General features: G+C 33.8%; 1 protein-coding gene across 1 annotated transcript; it reads right to left on the reverse strand.

The window, feature by feature from the left end:
- Positions 1 to 602: 602 nt before the first annotated feature.
- On the reverse strand, positions 603 to 1,036 carry LOC145798289 (uncharacterized). Its single transcript, XM_082885800.1, has 2 exons — positions 809 to 1,036; positions 603 to 743 (listed from the first exon to the last, which is right to left on the reverse strand). Exons 1-2 carry the CDS (start codon positions 1,034 to 1,036, stop codon positions 603 to 605), a joined length of 369 nt encoding a protein of 122 aa, XP_082741926.1.
- Between the last annotated feature and the right edge of the window lie 18,361 nt (positions 1,037 to 19,397).

Consider the following 19,397-nt stretch of genomic DNA (forward strand, 5'->3'; position numbering starts at 1 on the left):
GCCTCCACCCATTTGGTGAAGTAATCAATGGCGACCACAACGTATTTGGTTTGGCCCCTCCCAGTGGGCAATGGACTGACTAAGTCTATGCCCCACTTGACGAAGGGATATGGGCTGCTGAGCATAATCAGTTCCGTGGGCGTGGCATGGGGAATGTTGGTGAAGCGCTGACACTTATCACACTTAAGCATGAACTCAGTGGCATCTTGGTTGAGAGAAGGCCAAAAGTAGCCGATGCGGAGTATTTTATGGGCCAACGACCTGGCACCTGAATGGTTACCACATACACCCTCGTGAACTTCCCTCATCACATAGGTCGCTTGGGCAGGGCTGAGACACCTGAGGTATGGGCATGAAAATCCTCGTTTGTACAGGAGACCGTTGATGAGGACGTAATTAGACGACCGGGCCCTTACTTTGGCGGCCTGCTGTTTGTCTTCTGGTAACTCCCCATTTGCCAAGAATAGAAGGATGTCCGCTGCCCATGGGATAAGTTCATTTTGGAGGAAGTGGACCTCCTGCTATGTTGGTGAAGTGGCCGGGTGAGTCTGGTATTCTAGGAAAACTCCGTTGCTGAGGTCGGACTGGTCAGCCGAGGCTAGTTACGCCATTTCATCTGCATTGGAGTTTTCTGACCGAGGGATGTGTTTGATGTGGAAAGTGTTGAAAAGGCGAACAAGGGGGAGAGCAATATCCCTATAGGCCCGCATTGTGTTGTCCTTGGCATCGAATTCCCCCGTGATCTGTCCGACGATCAATTGGGAGTCACTGTATACTCGAATATGACTCACACTCGGATATGACTCACACCAATGTCTCTGGCTAGGCGAAGACCTGCTAGTAGGGCCTCATACTCCGCCTCGTTATTGCTTGCATCAAACAAGAAGCGGAGGGCACACTTGAAATAACCACCCTCGGGGGCAGTGAGGATAAGACCAGCTCTACTGCCTTCTTTGCGGGATAAGCCATCAACATTGAGGGTCCAAGAGTGGGGGTCTTCTGCATCAGTGTTGAATGGTTGCGGTGGAGGGTTCATGACTGGAGGGGGATTAGTGAATTCCAAGATAAAATCGGCGACAACCTGCCCTTTGATCGCTGTTCGAGGTCGGTAGGAGATCTCAAATTGGCTGAGTTCGACCGACCATTGCATAAGTCTGTCGGACAACTTCGGTTGTTGCATTATCTTCTTCAAAGGTTGGTTAGTAAGGACCACTATGGAGTGGGCTTGGAAATAAGGTCGGAGTCGTCTTGAAGCAGCGATCAAAGCTAAGGCCATTTTTTCCAGTAATGGGTAGTTTTGTTCTGCTCCTGCTAATGTAATAGACCGGGCGCTGTACTGAACCGTCCTCCCGGATGAGGGCCGTACTGACTGCGGTGTTTGACACGGCTAAGTAGAGAAAAAGGGGCTCACCTATGAGCGTCTGAGAAAGTAAAGGGGGTTGGCCATGCACTGCTTCAATTGTTGGAAAGCCTCCTCGGATTTAGTCGTCCACTCGAAAGCTTGCCGAAGAACTTTAAAAAAGGGAAGACACTTGTCTGTTGCGCGGGAAATGAAGCGGTTGAGGTTGGAGACTCTACCTTTGGACCTCCTTAACCGTTCTAGGTGACTGCATTTCTATTAGTGCCTTGATCTTTTCGGGTTGGCCTCTATGCCTCGCTGACTGACCATGAAACCCAAGAACTTCCCAGATCCTACGCCGAAGGCGCATTTCTCCGGGTTCAGCTTTATTCGATACTTACGCATTGTGTCAAAGGTCTCCCGCAGGTTTGCCAAATGATTAGAGAAGTGTTTGCTTTTGACAAGCATGTCATTGACGTATACTTCCATGTTCCGACCTATCTGGTGATGAAAAACCGCATTAACTAACCGTTGGTAAGTTGCTCCGGCATTTTTCAGCCCAAATGGCATGACACAATTGTGGTAGGTCCCCCGGTCAATTATGAATGAGGTGTGTTCTTGGTCTGATGGGTGCATCAGAATTTGATTGTAGCCAGAGAAAGTGTCCATGAAGCCGAGTATTTTGTGTCCGACTGTGGCATCGATGAGTAAATCTATGCGAGGAAGGGGATAACTATCTTTGGGGCAAGCTCGGTTGAGGTCGGAGTAATCGACACAGAGTCGCCACTTACCGTTGTTTTTACGGATCAGGACCACATTTGACAGCCATTTGGGGTAGTCCACGTTTTTGATAAACTGTGCCTCAAGGAGCTTATCTACTTCAGAAACAATAAGAGTGTTGTGTTCCGGGTGAAAGATGCGCTGCTTCTGGCGGATGAGTTAGAAATGGGGCTCGATGCTGAGGCGATGAGTGATGAATGAAGGATTAATACCCAGCATGTCAGAGTGGGTCCAAGCAAACACGTCATTGTGTTCGATCATGTGACAACCCTCACCACTGATTAGTGCTAATCTATGATTAAGCATGTTAACTGACTGATTGACTGAAATTCTGAACTGATTGATTGAGTGTATTAGTTTTAACGCATGACTATCTGTTTGACTGTTAAATTATCTGTTCGTGTTTTATGTTTTAAACTGCAAATTGAAGGCCTTATCGGTGGCCGAATCTGAAATTGATTAATGTTTTGTGCTAGTTAGAATTTATGTAATTTTATGATATATTTAATTGAAATGTGATTAGGTATGATTAAATTGGATTAATTAGAGTTGTATCACATTAGTTTTCCTTTATTTCCATTTTGCCACTTAGTGGGTTATGCTAGACCACTCATTCTCTCACCCTTTGTATTGTCTTAGCACCTTTTCCTCATTCACTCTTAAGACCAAACCGATTGAGAGAGGGAAAGTAGGAGAATAAGTTGATTTCTACAAGTCTTGCTTGAATCTAAAGGGATTGAAGAGCATTTACATATTTGAGCTTCTACATCTTGAATTCAAGACCTAAGGTAGAAAATTTACCTTCTTGTTTGTGAATTTAAGTTAATTCATGCATGGCTCATGGTAATTTAGTCATCTAAGTCTAGAATTGGTTTACATTGTTGAATTGAGAGCTAGATCATGCATGCATGCTCTTATATTGAGGTTTCGAAGTTGTTTTCATGGAATTTGTTACATACATGTCCATATCTTGATTTTCGATCATGAAATCATCTTGTTTTTGAGGGAATTGGCTCATTGGAGCATGTATTAGGGACTTTGAACTCATTAGAACACATGCATGTTATGTTTGATCATGTTCTTGAAGTTTTGTTTGAAAATTGTGTTTAATTTAACTACTTTTGGGCTTTGATTTCTCAAATTGATCTTTGAAACATGTCATATTATGAGTTTGCAAGTGTTTTCCAGAAAATTAGCCCAAAAGGATCGAATTTGATGATTTAAAGTTGAGTTTTGAGCTTGAGGTTTGAATCTGGAATTTCTAGATTTTGGACCCACGCTCGAGCGAAGAACTCCACGCTCGAGCGTACACTCTGAATACATGAAGTCCGCTCAAGCATAGAAAGTGACGCTCGAGTGTGAAATTCGTGTATCCAGTACTTTGCATGTGTTTACAGTCCACTCGAGCGAGAGAGTTCACGCTCGAGCGAGGACTTGTGTCTCACGCTCGAGCGTGGATCGAGCGCCCGTAGAGCGTGATTTTTGTGCATCCGGTACTTTTACTGTAGCTTATAGTTCGCTCGAGCGACGGAAGTCACGCTCGAGCAGAGCTCATTTGTTTTCTGAAAATTTTGAAAAGTGTTTAAAAGTGCATCTTTGCATCCTCATTCCATCCTAGGTATTCTTAAGCCTAGTTTAAGGCATCTTAATGAGGGTATTGATGTAGAACCACACCGAGGCAAATTAGGGATTAAGTTATTATTTCCCAACTGTGTAGCTTAGTGTGTGTTCATTCTGTAACTGTAGGGTTGGCATCCGAGGACGCTCTAGCTTATCTATAGCCCAGAACTCTGTAAGTAACAATGTTGTAAAGATATGTTCAATTGAGATTATTTTCTGAACAAACGACTGTACTATTTTATGAAATGACACTGTTTACTGAATGAATGTTTGTCCTATTTGTGAACTGTATTCGTGGCATCCATAGCAATTTACTGTTACTGAACTGTTACTGCTACTGTTACAGAGATCTCTGTCGGTTCCCATGTTTGGAACCACTACTGTTTATTGATATGATGGCCATCATTGACTGTTCGGTTTGTTAAGACCTACTGTACTGTTTTGCTATTGGATGTATCACATATGACTATTCTAGTTTCTGAATAACTGTTATGGCATGAAATATGAGCTACAAACTGAATGACTGATATTCTTATAAATGACTGTTTTCAATACTGAAAGGACATTCATTCTTAACCTCTTTACGCATATGTTATTCACTGGGCTTTACCTCATTGCTCATATATATATGTAGGTGTACAAGCACCAGACCGTTGCTAGGAGCGTCGGGCTAAGCTCCCGTTTTGTCAAAGCCAACCACCTTGCCTCACTGCGAGGTTCCAAGTCCTTCAAGCTAGGACTTTTTGGGGTGTTTTAGTTTTCCGCTTTTGTATTTGGTTTTGTAACACTGTATAGACTGAATGATATGTGTACCTGTACTGTACTGTTATGGTAGGGACTTGGTCCCTAACCTGAATATCTGTATATGATGTATGTACATACTGCTATGGTTTCAAGGTGTATATGTTATGAAAAGTCTTTTTGCATACAGACTGTCACAGCTCATTGGACATCTTTTAATTACTGTTATGGCTTCCGCCAACCCCTGTACTCTGTATTACTGTCTTACTATTAAGCAGGCCTTCGGTAATCTCGGATTACTGGCCGGTTATGGTGCTAAACCCATAGGGGCGGGTTTGGGTCGTGACAGAATGGGTCTTAGAGAAAGTACTTAATAAAAATTTCGGCGCAGGTCGACACATGAGGAATGTATGCAGCTGAAGTCGTCAATGGTGATTGGGTATGGACTATGAACCCAACACTGAAAATTGATGTTGTTCATTTGAAATATAGTGAATTGAAGCCATATGGAGTGTGTTGTCAGTGGGAGAATACATTCGTACGGGTGCGGTGAAATTGGTGGCAAAAACGTGCGCACGTATAGCCAAGTCACAATCAGACGTCGATCTATGAGATAATTTCATAGATGAAAGTTGGCATGAGGCAAAATTTTGGTACCAAGGTAAACATGCCCAACTTAGGTTTTATCACCAATATTATAATGTGATCAAGTGGGAGATGAAGGTATGAGAGGTGATCACACCATAATGTGGTGGACTCTCTCACACCAAATCAATATTTATATGGTGGTCCACAAACCTTCCCGCAAGATAATAAGAATAATTCGGAAGTTGGTTTGAATTTAAACACTAAGAGACACAATAGTTTATGTCTATTTGTAACAGATAGTGACTCTTGGTTTGTATAAATAGTTGGCAAAGAGGGTTCTGTTTTGCATTGAATACTAACCTACATTTAAATCAACTTTTGTCTCCGGATCATTGTCATCTTGCGTGATAAATACCCTCACGAGAATTCCGATCCATTGCCATTGTTAAGTTAATCTTACAGGTTTACCATTTGATTACCTAAAAACCCAATTCTTGATTCTTTCTTTAATTTGTTCCAGGTCAAGTTATATAGGTAATAATTTCTTTCAAGCAACATAATAAACATGGTTTATCATTTGATTACCTAAAACCCAGTTCTTGATTCTTTCTTTAATTTGTTCCAGGTCAAGTTATATAGGTAATAATTTCTCTTAAGCAATATAATAAGCATGGTTTATCATTTGATTACCTAAAAACTGAGTTCTTGATTCTTTCTTTAATTTGTTCCAGGTCAAGTTGATTCGTTCTTCAACTCCGCAATGGAGCTTTGATTCCATTCCTTTGTTGGCACAACTAAATGAACATGGTAAACTTTCAGTGTTGAGAAATGGCACATGGACATTATCAAACTTTTGCAGGGGCAAGTCACAACCTCTATTTGGTATGGATTTTATACTTGTCAATCAACCGGCTGGATCTTCTAGGTCAACTGGCGGTTTCCTAATAGCCAAAAATTCATCGCTGGAGAGCTTGATATCAGTAGAGGAATTCATCAAATTTTTACCCAAATTTATTGAAATATTTGATAAATCGTTGGAGATGCCCATTAAAAAGTCACTTCTTTTAACTCTATATTTCAATTTTTATTTTTTTAAATCATACAACAATATCGTGAAAGCTATAGATTTGGAGTGGAAATAGAGCTAGTAGGTACTTTCTTTAGATGGCAACTAGTGGGGCTTTTTGTAAATGACAAATATATTTTAATTGTAGTGGATTAAGTGTCTCCATAATTAATTAACTTAGATAAGATTTTCTCTTTTAAGATCGCATCTGTATCACCCTTGATAATTTAAGGGATTTTTATTGATAAATCCCATTTGGAAGTGTCTTAACCTAAGAAGTCCATGAAGGAAGTTTTTAACTCACTTAGTCCCATGTATTTATACTTTTATTTCATAAAATCATTTTTCTTGATTTATATTATTTTCTTAGACTCTTATGCCCTTTTATTTAATATTAATATTTAATGTTGATATTGAATGTGGAGAGAGAAGGGAAATGACCAAGGTATAGGAAATTTCATACACAAATTAAATAATATTGATGTTATTATTTAATATTATTATATAATGTGAATATATTTTTAATTGACGACACATTAAAAATAATGTGAATATTCTCTCTCATCTGATGTGAATATATTTTTAATTGACATTACATTAAAAATAATATGAACATTCTCTCTCATCTGATGTGAACATTCACAACACCTTTTCGAAAAATTCTCTCTTATCTAAGGTAGTGATGTGAATGTTTATAACATGTGAATTTTTTTAATTTTAATTGACAACACATTAAAAATAATGTGAACATTTTCTCTCATCTGATGTTAACGTTCACAACACCTTTTCGAAAAATTCTCTCATCTAATGTAGTGATGTGAATGTTCATAACATGTTATATTTTTAATTGACAACACATTGTTATTCACAACATGTAATGATGTGAACGTTCACATTCGTATGCTTTAGTATGAATATTCACATCATGTAATTGACAACACAATGAGAAAAATTCATTTCAAATTAATGTGAATATAATGATGTGAATATTCACATCATATAATTGACAACACAATGACAAAAATTCATTTCAAATTAATATGAATATAATGACAGTCAACATCCTGATGTATGGGAACTACCAACACATAATAACAATCAACATTAAATTTCAACATTAATAGGGAGTATGAGAGATTGGGGGTGTTTTTGGGATTCTTGCCTCAAATAGGATCTAATGGAATAGTTAAAAAGAATATAAATTAGATGGAATAAAACTCTTAAAAGGAGAATTTATCAAAAAAGCTCCCATAATTTAATTTCATTTACATTACTCTTTTCATGTCATTTCATTTTATCTTTTCATATATTTTTGATAAGAGTGGTGTTACATACACCAATTAATGTATTAACTAGTGTTATGATATTATTATTAACCCCACTCATTATACAAATTACAAATATAAAAAATATCTTAAATTATACCACATCATCAATTGATACATTAGGTAGTGTACTAATTGGTGCATATAACAATATTCTTTTGATAACAACTAATTGTCGGAAGATTAATTTCATAGTTCCAATTGGTCCAACATAAAAGTTGATAGCATTTAAGAAGTTTTGAATATGAGACTTAAAGAGTAGCAAAGTCCTAAATTCCAAACCTACACCACGAGGCCAACTTCTAAGGTTTAGATTATAATTATTTAAAACATTTAAAATTTTTATTTTCTTTCTGTACCTTTCTAATTCTAAACCTACATTGATCCTCTTCCACACCTTTTTTTTTTTTTTTTACTCACTACTGGTCAATGACTTTTTTTTTTTTTACTTGAACAAATCTAACAACTCACACCATTCCCCCACCCCCCGAGTCCAGATCATCAGCTGCACTTCTCTGTGGCCCTTCCTGCTGCCTTCTCTAAAACAACGTCGTTTTATTTAGTGTTATTATTATTATTTTTTTCTCCAAAATTTGACTGTTGCCTACCCTCTCTCCAGACGTCTCCTTCTCTCTAACATCTCCTTTTCTCTCTCTCTGCAAATTTGTCTGCAATTTCTTTTGTGGGTATTGTTCTCCAACATCTCCTTTTCTCATCTTGGTTTTCCTCCTCAAATCCCTCATAAACCCATCAATCACTTAAGAAAACAAGTAAAAATAAACACACACACACACACACAAAAAAAAAACCCATTCAAACACCCACACACACACAGAACACACAATCAAAAAAAAAAAAGTTGGAGATTTTTAATGATGTATATATATACAAACAAAAGCAAAGAACAACACTTAAGAAAACAAGTGAAAATTAACAACAAAAAAAAAAAAAAAAAACCATTCAAACAACCACACACACAGAACACACATTCATAAAAAAAAAGAAAAAAAAGTTGGAGATTTTAATGATATATATATATATACACACAAACAAAAGCAAAGAACAATAGTCAAAAAATTTTCCTCTCCTCTTTGAATTTGGATCTCAAATCTTTCATAGACATTTTGAAACTTTGCTTTTCTTCATAAATCCATCTTTTTGCATTTCAGATCTAGGTTGAAACCGGAGGGAAAATCAACGCGAGAGAGAGAGAGAGAGAGAGGGGCTCGCGGCTATGGAGGTGGCGATGGTGGGTTACGACGGCAATGGCGGGTAGCTGGTGGCGCCGTGAGTGAAGGGAGGCCAAAGGTTGTCGCCTGTGGTATGCCATTTTTTCTTCTTCTCCGCTTTCTTTTGCTCTATGCTTGAATCTTCTTCCCCTCTTTCTCTTCTTTGGTTCTCTGTGTGTGTGTGTGCTTTGTTTCTTTTTTTTTTTGTTTTTTTTTTTTTGTCAAAATTTGCCCCATAACGACGTCGTTTTGGGGCACTGCAGGGACCGCCACAAGAGAACGTGGTAGGGGACCCGGACTCCCCCCCATCTCTCTCTTTTTTTTTTTACTTACTACTGGTTAATGACTTCTTTTTTTTTTTTTACTTGAACAAATCTAACAACTCATTGGGAGTGAATTTTTTCTTTTAATTTTTTTTTATATATCTTAATTAGTTGTCCAAACAATATTATGATGTTCGGTGAATAAAATAATTGGGATCAGTTTTTGGTGATAAGTAGAATCACAAAAATCACTTCCTTATTGGAATCTAAATAGCTCACATTTTTTAATCATAAAAAAAATTAAAAATTCTATAGGCTTGCAAATTTAGGGGTAACAATATTATTCATAGATCAATTTAAGGGTAATATTTTTAGAACTTTTAAGCATTTTCCTAAAAGAAAAAAAATCATTTAATGCTCCTGGAATAAATTTAGGTGGCGCTCCAAATAAGGAATTATTGGTCTAAATCATGAGATCCACCACATATATGAGATAAAGTGGTAAATGTCAACCTGTAAATGAAATAGAGTATTGCTTCGGGAGTATTGAAAGTGTTAAATGTTAACCTATAAATAGAATAGAGTAATGCTTCAGGAGTATTGAATAATTTCTCGGTTACTAAACAATGGCTAAAGCCATTTTGACATCATGTTAATTCTTGACTCAATTATGTGTAAGAAAGATGATTAACTAATGATTAGAGAAAATATATGAAAGAAAATTATCTTATATATTCAAATTAATTATCACATCATTAGATTTGAAAAGTAAGTCTAATTTGTAGGCTTGAATAAGAAATGAGTTTGAACTTGATTCTTCGAAGTTATTGGGAATAAAGCAAATGCAAAAGATAATGAAGGATTAACACATAACTCAAAAAATGAGTACCTAACTCAAAAACTAATTAGAAAGAATCTTTAATTAGACAACCTTACTCATGCATGTTACAAAGTTTTAGGCCGTCATCATAATGGGCTAAACAAGTTTGGGGGAATTTTAAAATAGTGGGATAGACCAAAAAAAAAAAAAAATTAATAAAAACATGTGAAATGCAAGTGAAAGGTTGCGGGTGCAAGTGTGATTTGCACCTCTCTATGTTTTTGTAACGAGGCATTTGCTGTGTGTACTGGGTATTTCTGGTTTCAGAGTCCTTTCTCTTCTCTCTAGGGATCGGGTTTTTGGTTGTGGAGTCTTGTCGGGCGGCTAGGGAATCTTCGGCATTCATGTATTTTTGGGCTTTAGAGAAGAGGGTGGCCATGGAGGTTGGGGGATTTTTGGAGAAGGAGAAGAGGAAATCGAAGGATCGTAGACCGGCCATGAAAGCCGTGAGAATGACCTTGTCGTCATTTTCTGCCACCTGCAAGGCCTCGGTGTTGAAACGGGTGACGAAGTTGCGCAATGACTCCCCCTCTATCTGTCAGATGTTGAGGAGTTGAGTCGCCGGACGCCGCTGGCGCTGGGCACCAATGAAGTGGCTAAGAAAGGAGTCGCCTAGGTGCTGAAAAGTAGAGACATAGTCTATCGGCAGCTGACTAAACCGCAGTCGGGCCGACTCCTTAAGTGTTACGAGGAAAGCCCGACACATGATCTTGTCAGGGAATGCATGGAGGACCATGAGGGTCCTGTAAGTCTCCAAGTGGTCGACTGGGTCTGTTGTACCGTCGAAAGAGTCGATCGAGGGCATTTTGAACTTGGGAGGTAGGGGTTTGTCCCTAATGGATGCAACAAATGGTGAGTTGGTTGTGGTAGACGGTTTGCTCTGTATGTTCTGCATGACCCCTTGCAGTTGGAGTTTCATGGCTCGGAGTTCTGTATCCCAAAGCGGAGCGTTGTCACCACCGGAATGTAACGGAGGTTGGACACTGCTGGCCTCTCCCTCGGGGGCAAGTGCTTGGACCGGTGGATGTAGGGCTCGAGGTGGCGGGTTCATGTCTTGAGGGGGGGTTGTAAGCCCTCCAAGTTGGATGGGATGGCTCGGGGCTCGTTCTTGGCTAGGTGGGACGTTTTGAGGTGGCGGAGGAGGTATAGAGAGGTCTCTTTGAAGTAAAGTATTGATCAAGGTTTGGTTTTGCTCGGCTAGGCGGTTGATGTTGTTGGTGAGTTCTGTGAAATACTGTGGTCGGTTGTTTGGGTTAGGAGGGTCGGCTTGGGGGTCGGTAATGTTATGTTGAGAAGCCATGGATCTAGTTATGACCATCCACCTTTGCGGGTGGCAGGTAGGGATTATCGGGAGTGGGTCTCTGGCGACAATGAGCACAGTTGCCGCACAGAGCAAAAAGGGTTCCCACAGACGGCGCCAACTGATACTGCTATCGTTATTGGATACTCCAAACGGAACGGGTTTGGATGATCCACGTTTCTCAAGCCGCTTTCCGAGGGATGAACCCAAAGAGAATACCTACAAAAGAGTTCAACGGGGAACGGGGAGTCCCCCAACGAACTCTCCGACGAGCAAATTAGAAAGGTGAAGGTGATCAAAAGTGTAGGAAAGAGATGGAGATAGATCACTTAACCTTTTTTGTCTTAGAAACCTGCTTATATCATTCGCTCATCATTCCTTCGACTGCCCCGACCTGTCACGTTGGCCAAAAGCTTACGCTTTAGCTCGTCTTGTTTATGATGAAGTCGCTCTCCCCCGATGTGAAGGGGTTACTGCATTAAATGCTGAAGTGAAACTCATTAACGGTTGATGTATGTTGTAATAACTTTGCAAGATCTTTGTCTGTTTATATGGTTGGTTCTTCTCTTGACAGGTGTCCTGATGCCATTGGTCCAGGGTGTAACGTTGGGCCCCAGCAATGTTGGGCTCTAGCAATGCTAGGCTTAAGTGTTTGAATTATGTATGGGGCCCTATGTGGTGGGTCAACAATCTTTGTAGGCCCACCTACGTCACATATATTGTCAAAAAAATATTTTATTTATTTTATAATAATTATAAACTAATAATTAAATATAAATATATAAAAAATATTTGATGAAAAATATCAAGTATATATTCCACACTCTTATCCAAATGTTAATTGTAATCTTTGTTAAGTAGCTACTAGGAAAAAAATAAAAATAAATAATACCTTCAAAAATATTAAAAAAATATAAATTCAAGGGAATTTTTTTTTAAGGTCCATAATATTTTTTTAAGATAAAAAATATAAAATATTTTCATAGTAGTTGAGATTCTACAACATTTTCATAAAAAAAAAAATCGACTCAGAGAAATCTGGCCCCCTGACACGGAGAAATTTTGAAATTTCTCTATAAAACTTGAAATTTTTTTGAGTCGGGACCGAAATTTCTTTGTAAAAATATTAAGAGACCTTAATTAATTAAAAAAAATCTTAAACCTCTCTTACTATACAAAATTAAAAAGAAATGTTTTACTAATTCTCCCATTAAAAAATCTAAGATCTTTTCCATGACATAACAGAACGTCCGTCAACTTTGATTATAAAATATACAAAAATAATTTAATTTAATGCTCTTGAAGCAAATATTGACGACTATCATATCATATTATCTCTCAAAACTAAAACAAAAGTATTCAGTGTGTTTGCTTTGAATTTTTTAGATTAAATTTTTTGAAAATTGAGTTTTTTGATTTTTGTATTCTTTTGTTTTTAGTAAATATTTTTTAAATTTTAAATATTTTTTTACTTTTTAGATGCACCTTAGTTAGATGTATCCTAAAAGTAAAAAATTTGTGAAAAAATATTTTAAAAAATTAATAAATACATAAAAATATAAAAAATGTACTGAATTCTTGTATTTTTTTTTTTATATTTTTGGTATTTAGTAAATTTTTAAAAGATTTTTTTTATAATTTTTTTACTTTTTAGGTGTGTTTATGTTAGGTGTGTCTAAAAAGTAAAAAAATTGTTTAAAATATTCCAAAAGTTCAGTAAAAACAAAAAAATACGAAAAGTAAAAATGTAAAATTTTTTGAAAAGTATTTTCTGACAAATGAAAACAAGCAAGCTGAATGGCACTATAATTTCGGCTTCATTTAAAAAGTAATTATTTTAATTAATTTTGTTGACATTTTATGTTAAAAAAAAAATATGTAAAAAAATAAACAAAAAAACTATGACAATTTATAATAAATTTTTAATTTTTTTAACTAATAACTAAAATCCCAAATGAGGCCTTAAAATGTTAAAAAAATTATCTCAAACAACCATCTTTTCTTCCTCTATTTTTTATCTAAAAAATTAAAAAAATATGCTTATTTATTACCTTCCAAACAACCCTCAGTATTACCATAGATTACTTGCCCCAGAAGCAATTGAATAATTTGTCAAGGTATTCATCCTAGGTGTGCGGTATCTTCTCCTTCATTCTATCAATATAATAATAAAGGGAATATAATAATAAAGGGATTGCAGAAGTCAAAAAAATGTTTTGACACTACAACATTTTCTTAGTTTAGTGACATTTGAAAGTGCCACAAAACTATTCTTCTAATGACATTTTTTGGTCTTGTGGCATTTTGAACAAGTGCCACTTCTATCGGTGCCACGGTAGATACGAGTGCCACGGTAGATACTTGCAAGTGCCACTGCACCATCATGGCTGAAAACCTACAAATATATCATTGGTCCACCACGGTAGATATTATTTGTGGCACTATCAAACGCCATTAAAAAAAGAGTTAGTGACACTTGTAAGTGTCATTACACCATCAAGACTAAAACCTTTCAGTGACACTTTAATGCCATGGTAGGCACTATTCGTGACGCTATCAAGTGTCATTCATGACGATAATTCGTTGTAGAACAATTTGATCCGCTCTTGCGGAGACTCGAACCGCCAACCTTCCGCACCATAAACCTTATACACCACACTCTTCCCACTACACCTCTATAGCACCACATGATTATATATGCAACATATATTATTTATATAGTGCATACATCCATATTAATATAAAATTATATGTATAAACATAATTATTTTATTGAACATAATTTATGTAAAATAAACTATTTACTACCAAAATAAAAAAGACCACTTTTGGTGACTAAAAATATTTTTTAGTCGCCAATTCTATACTTTTGGCTACTAATTATTTTTTAGTTGCTAAAAAACTTAACTTTTGTCGACCAAAATCGGATTTGGTCGCCGAAGATGCACTTTCAGCTACCAAAATTTTGGTCACCAAAAAATTATATTCCCGCCTTAGGATTTTAGTTCTCTCGCGCTAAAAATGACCACTTTTGGCGACTAAACTTATTTTTAGTCGCCAATTGTAGACTTTTGGCTACGAAAATTGTTTAGTCGCCAAAAAACTTTACTTTTGGCAACTAATGCTGTTTTGGTCGCTGAAAGCTATACTTTCAGCGACCAAATTTTTTTGGTCAGGAAATTTAGTCGCCGAATATGCTTTTTCCTGTAGTGTATATTGAGTTTAATTCATTTATTTTTAATCATTTACTGCATTTTAAAAATTTAGAAAATATATTGACATTTTTTGTTTTTTCAAAAATGTCATTTTAAGCTTGGAAAGTTTTTGGCTTAGTGGCATTTCTCAAAATGCTATAAAATATTTGTTTATGACACTTTTCACCTAAGTGCCCTAAAAAGTAATTTGCACCTACCTAGTGTCCTGACATTTTTTAAAAAATGCCATTGCAAATATTCATAAAAAGTTTTTGTAGTGACATTTTTGTTGTAGTGAAGTGACACTTTTTTTAATTGAAATGCCACTAGAGCCTTGTATGTTTGTGGCTCTATGACATTTTTCTAAAAAATGCCACAAAATATTCTTTTTGTGACATTTTTTAAGAACATGCCACTAGTATGGTGTCACTAAAATATGTTTTTGTTGTAGTGTTGTGACACTTGTTCATTGAAATGTCACTAGAGCCTTTTATGTTTGTTGTTTTGTGGCATTTTTCAAAAACGTACCACTAAATATCATTTTTGTGGCATTTTCTAAAAATATACCACTAGTGTAGTGCCACTAAAGTATGTTTTTGTTGTAGTTTTGTGACACTTGTTCATTGAAATGTCACTAGAGCCTTTTATGTTTGTCGTTTTGTGGCATTTTTCAAAAACGTGCCACTAAATATCATTTTTTGTGGCATTTTCTAAAAATATGCCACTAGTATAGTGCCACTAGAGTATGTTTTTGTTGTAGTGTGATATTATACTATGACGTCATCCATGACGTCAACATCCTTCAACCACCACGATGATAAATAATTTTAATTTTGAAATTTTAAAAAGGATTTTAATAATTTGGCAACAGAAAAAAAAGAAAACAAAAAAAAATAAGCACACACATTACATATAAGCTCCACTCGTTACCACATTATTAGGGTTTTCTTTAAAATTCTAAAATTAAATTATTCAATCTTTATTCGCGGAATAATTAACGAATACAAACATGAAAAGATTTTGCAACAATCTACTTTGTTAGTCAGTCAAACAAAAATGTTTAAAAGCATTAAAATAGAGCTCCAATGAAAGCTTTGCTTTATTTATGTGATAGTGACTCCATTCATAAATAATTTTATGTATGTGTGTCGTTTTGTTTTTTTTTTACTTCATATCACATCATTAGAACTATTATTAAAGCTCTAAAGAGCTATGGCTCTATTCACGCAATCCACATCAACATTCAGCAAGTTTCCAGAAAGAGCCTAAAAAAAATATATAATTGATTTTAGAAAAAATTACCATATAAGAGATCACTCTTGTAATAAGATAAATTTTGAATTTTATTAATTTAAATTTAAATTTTTATTTTATTTTTAATTTAAACTGTTGATATATTTTCATTACGTAAAATTGACAGAAAAATATTATTTTAGTCTTTAAACTAAATGCAAATGTACATAAAATATTTAAAATATTCTTTTTGTTAATTTTAATGATTAAAATTTTATTTTTTTCATTAATTTTATTTAACAAAAATAGAAAAATAATTTAGATTATGAATAAATACAAAATTTAGAATCTAAATTAATAAAATTAAAAATTCATAATTTTTTTGTTATAAGAATCAAATGCTTAAAAAGAAAATTGTAATTTTTTCTAGATTTTCTATTTATGGATCAATTTGAAATCCTAGATTTACGGAAAAGAAATGGACTGGACAGTTCAGTCCGTGGGTCACACTGATTCTATTCTAATAGTTTAAATTATTAAAATTTTTAATTTTTATGTGTAAATTATATATATATATATATATATCAGATAGATTATTGTAAATTTTACATTTATTACCTATTTTTTTAACAACAAATGTGAACAAATTATATGATTTAAATCATCAAATTAAATTAATTTTTTTTATATGAATGATTTACAAAATATATTAAATTTATTATCAAAATATGACGCATTGTGGCCCATGTGCCTAACTAGACCGGATCCTCCAATCCTCAAACTCCTTCATTAGGAAAATTATATGGTGAGATTTGGACAAGTCAATGTCTTGTTTTAATTTATTTTTTATTAATTAAAACAATAAGAATAATTTAATTTTTGTTAATTAAAATAGTAAGATGTAATATTTTTGTGTTGATTTGAGTAGATAATATGATAAGTATGAATGATAAAAAAAAAAAAAAGATAAATTAACAATATGCTATAATAGTTAGACTTAATTCTCATTAAGTCCTCTTGAAAATAAGTCTTAATAAAGTAGTCGTTAAAATTTTTTTTTTATATATGTCGCTAAAAATTAACAATTAGTAATTTTTTTTGTTAAAATTTTTATAAATTATCACTAAAACTTACAATTAGTGACTTATTTTGTAACAAATATTTCAAACTGTCGCTGAAAGTTAAAAATTAGTAATTTTTTTCGTAACGATTTTTTTTAAACCATCACTAAAATTTATAGTTAATAACAATTTTTGTGACAATTTTTAAACTATCACTAAATATTAATAATTAATTACATTTTTTAAATAATAAATTAAACTATTAAGATGTACATATAAGTCCCTCGTAAAAAAAAATCAACAAAATAAGGGATTCATTGTACACCCTACATACAGACCACATTCAGCCATCCAATCCACCAAAGGTGGATAAGAAAGAACCCAAGTCCATGCATAAATTATATCGGAACACTCACTAATCAGTCTTATTAAGTAAATTTATTTATCTATAAATTTTATTGATAAATTTGTTACTATAAACTTATTTCTAAAAATATTCAACAGAACATAAATAATAAGTTTCAAAAGTAAAATTTATTAATAATTTACCTAAATTTCATAGGAGTTTCATAACTCATAGGTCCTATTTATTTTGAGAGATAGAAGGAGGATTGTGATTGAGATAGAGGTGAGACCCCCTAATATTGTGTTTGTTTTGAGAGATGGAGAGGGAATTTATAATACCCTCCATTAGGATGGAGTTTGGGGAGGGGATTAGGATGGAGGCTTGGGACATGGTATTAGAAAATAGTTCGCCGGACTATTTTTTTATTTTTATTTTTATTTTTTACATGTTGGGCATTTTTTTTGGACATTAATATTTAATTTTTTGTATTTTTTTGATAAGTAAAAATCATAATTTTATTTGTTTTATTTTATTTTTTATTTTTACATGTTAGGCATTTTTTTTAACATTAATGTTTAATATTTTTGTAATTTTTAATTTGTTTTATTATTTTATATAAAAATAATTTAACAATCCCTACACCAACAACTATTATCAAAACAAACACTATTTTACTTAATTCCCTCACTATTTTTCTCTTATTATTAATCATCTCACTACAAACTCTCCATTCTACCTTTGAAAACAAGCAAACTCATAAGTCAATTTATGTGCCTCTAGAATGCCAGAGGTTTACATATATATATATATATATATATATATTTGGTTTGTCTTCAGTTAAAAGTTAAGTATATCAGATAATTAGGATTTTTGATCAATAAGAGTCATTAAACGGAAAACTCTTACCAGTAAAAGTTTATGAAAATATAGTCCAGTCGAATTTTTTTAAAGTCTCTGACTGGTAAGAAGAGTCTTTTGTTTAATGACTCTTACTCGCCAGCAATCTCAACTATCTGATCTAGTTGACATTTTAATTGGAAACAAGCCATTCCCTATATATAATTGAAAGCAGAGTATTGTGTAAGTGTTGCTTTTTATTTAGAGAAAATTATTGAAAAGTTTACTCTAGTAATTGTTTAAGACATTAGATCCAGTCGATATTTTTTGTTAGTGAGAGGTTCACCATTTATGAAATAGTTTGGTGATAAGTCCTTTTATTTGTTTTGATAGATATTTTGTTTCTAATTTTATCCCTTAATTTATCTGTTGATTTTTTTTATTTGTTGACTTTTGTTAACCATTTGTTCAAATTTTTTTCTTATCTAGTCAAATTTTTTTCCTATTTGTTCAAAAAATTTCCCTTCCTGTTAAATTTTTTTTCTATTTGTTCAAAAAATTTTCCTATATGTTTAATTTTTTTAATCTTTTCAATTCAAATTTTCCTTATTTGTTTAAATATTTATCCAAATAAAATTTTATTTGTTCAATTTTTTTGATTTTCTGTTTAATTTTTTTCCCATGTATGTTCAAATATCTGATCAAATTTGATTGTATGGTCAAATTTTTTTTCTATATGTTCAAATCTTTCTTCTCTATCTATTTGTTGCAATTTCTTTCATCATTAACAAACATCAACAACCACCACAAAAAATTAACAATTTCTTTCTCATTTTGAATAGATCATATCCACTGTTCAAAAAAATTATTTGATCAATTTTTTTTTTTTTTTTTCTGTCTTTTAAAAGTACATGTTCATGGTAAACTTATCCAAATCTCTAACCAAATGCATGATTCATAATATAAAATGAGAAATTAGTATTCATGATCCGGAACCCCAAATCATTTTAATAAGTATTCCATAAGAAAGTCTTATAAAAGATATCATATTCAAATAAAACACTAAAATATTCATCAAATCTACTCAAATGAACAAGATCTTAAAAAAATCGGATTTGAAACCACCGTCTTGCCACCCCCATAGGCGGAGTTGCTGCTGCAGAAGAGCGTGACGGCCAAATCGCGTGATTTTCCATCTCATATATATACATATTATAGACTGAGATGCAACAAGAATGATAGAAGATAATATAAATATTAAAATAAGGGCTGTGTTACAAGCAGTGAAACACCTCCATCATCGAAATCACCACTACCTATCTAAAACAAAAAAGTCACCAAATTTTCGGTGATTGAAAATTTTGGTATTTATATATATATATATATATATTAGAACGGGATTTGTATACTTTTTTTTTAATTATTATTTTTAAATAACAAACTTTACTGCATTAACTAATAATTAAACAATAATATTATATAATTAAAAAGTTACTCACAAAAATATTAAAAAAATGAATCAACCAACTCTCACTATTCACTAACTTTAAATAAATATACCACCAATTATTTTTAAGCTAAATTTGAAAATTTTT

Source organism: Camellia sinensis, chromosome 8, assembly GCF_055761805.1.
Source record: "Camellia sinensis isolate YWXY chromosome 8, ASM5576180v1, whole genome shotgun sequence".
Taxonomy (NCBI): Eukaryota; Viridiplantae; Streptophyta; class Magnoliopsida; order Ericales; family Theaceae; genus Camellia; species Camellia sinensis.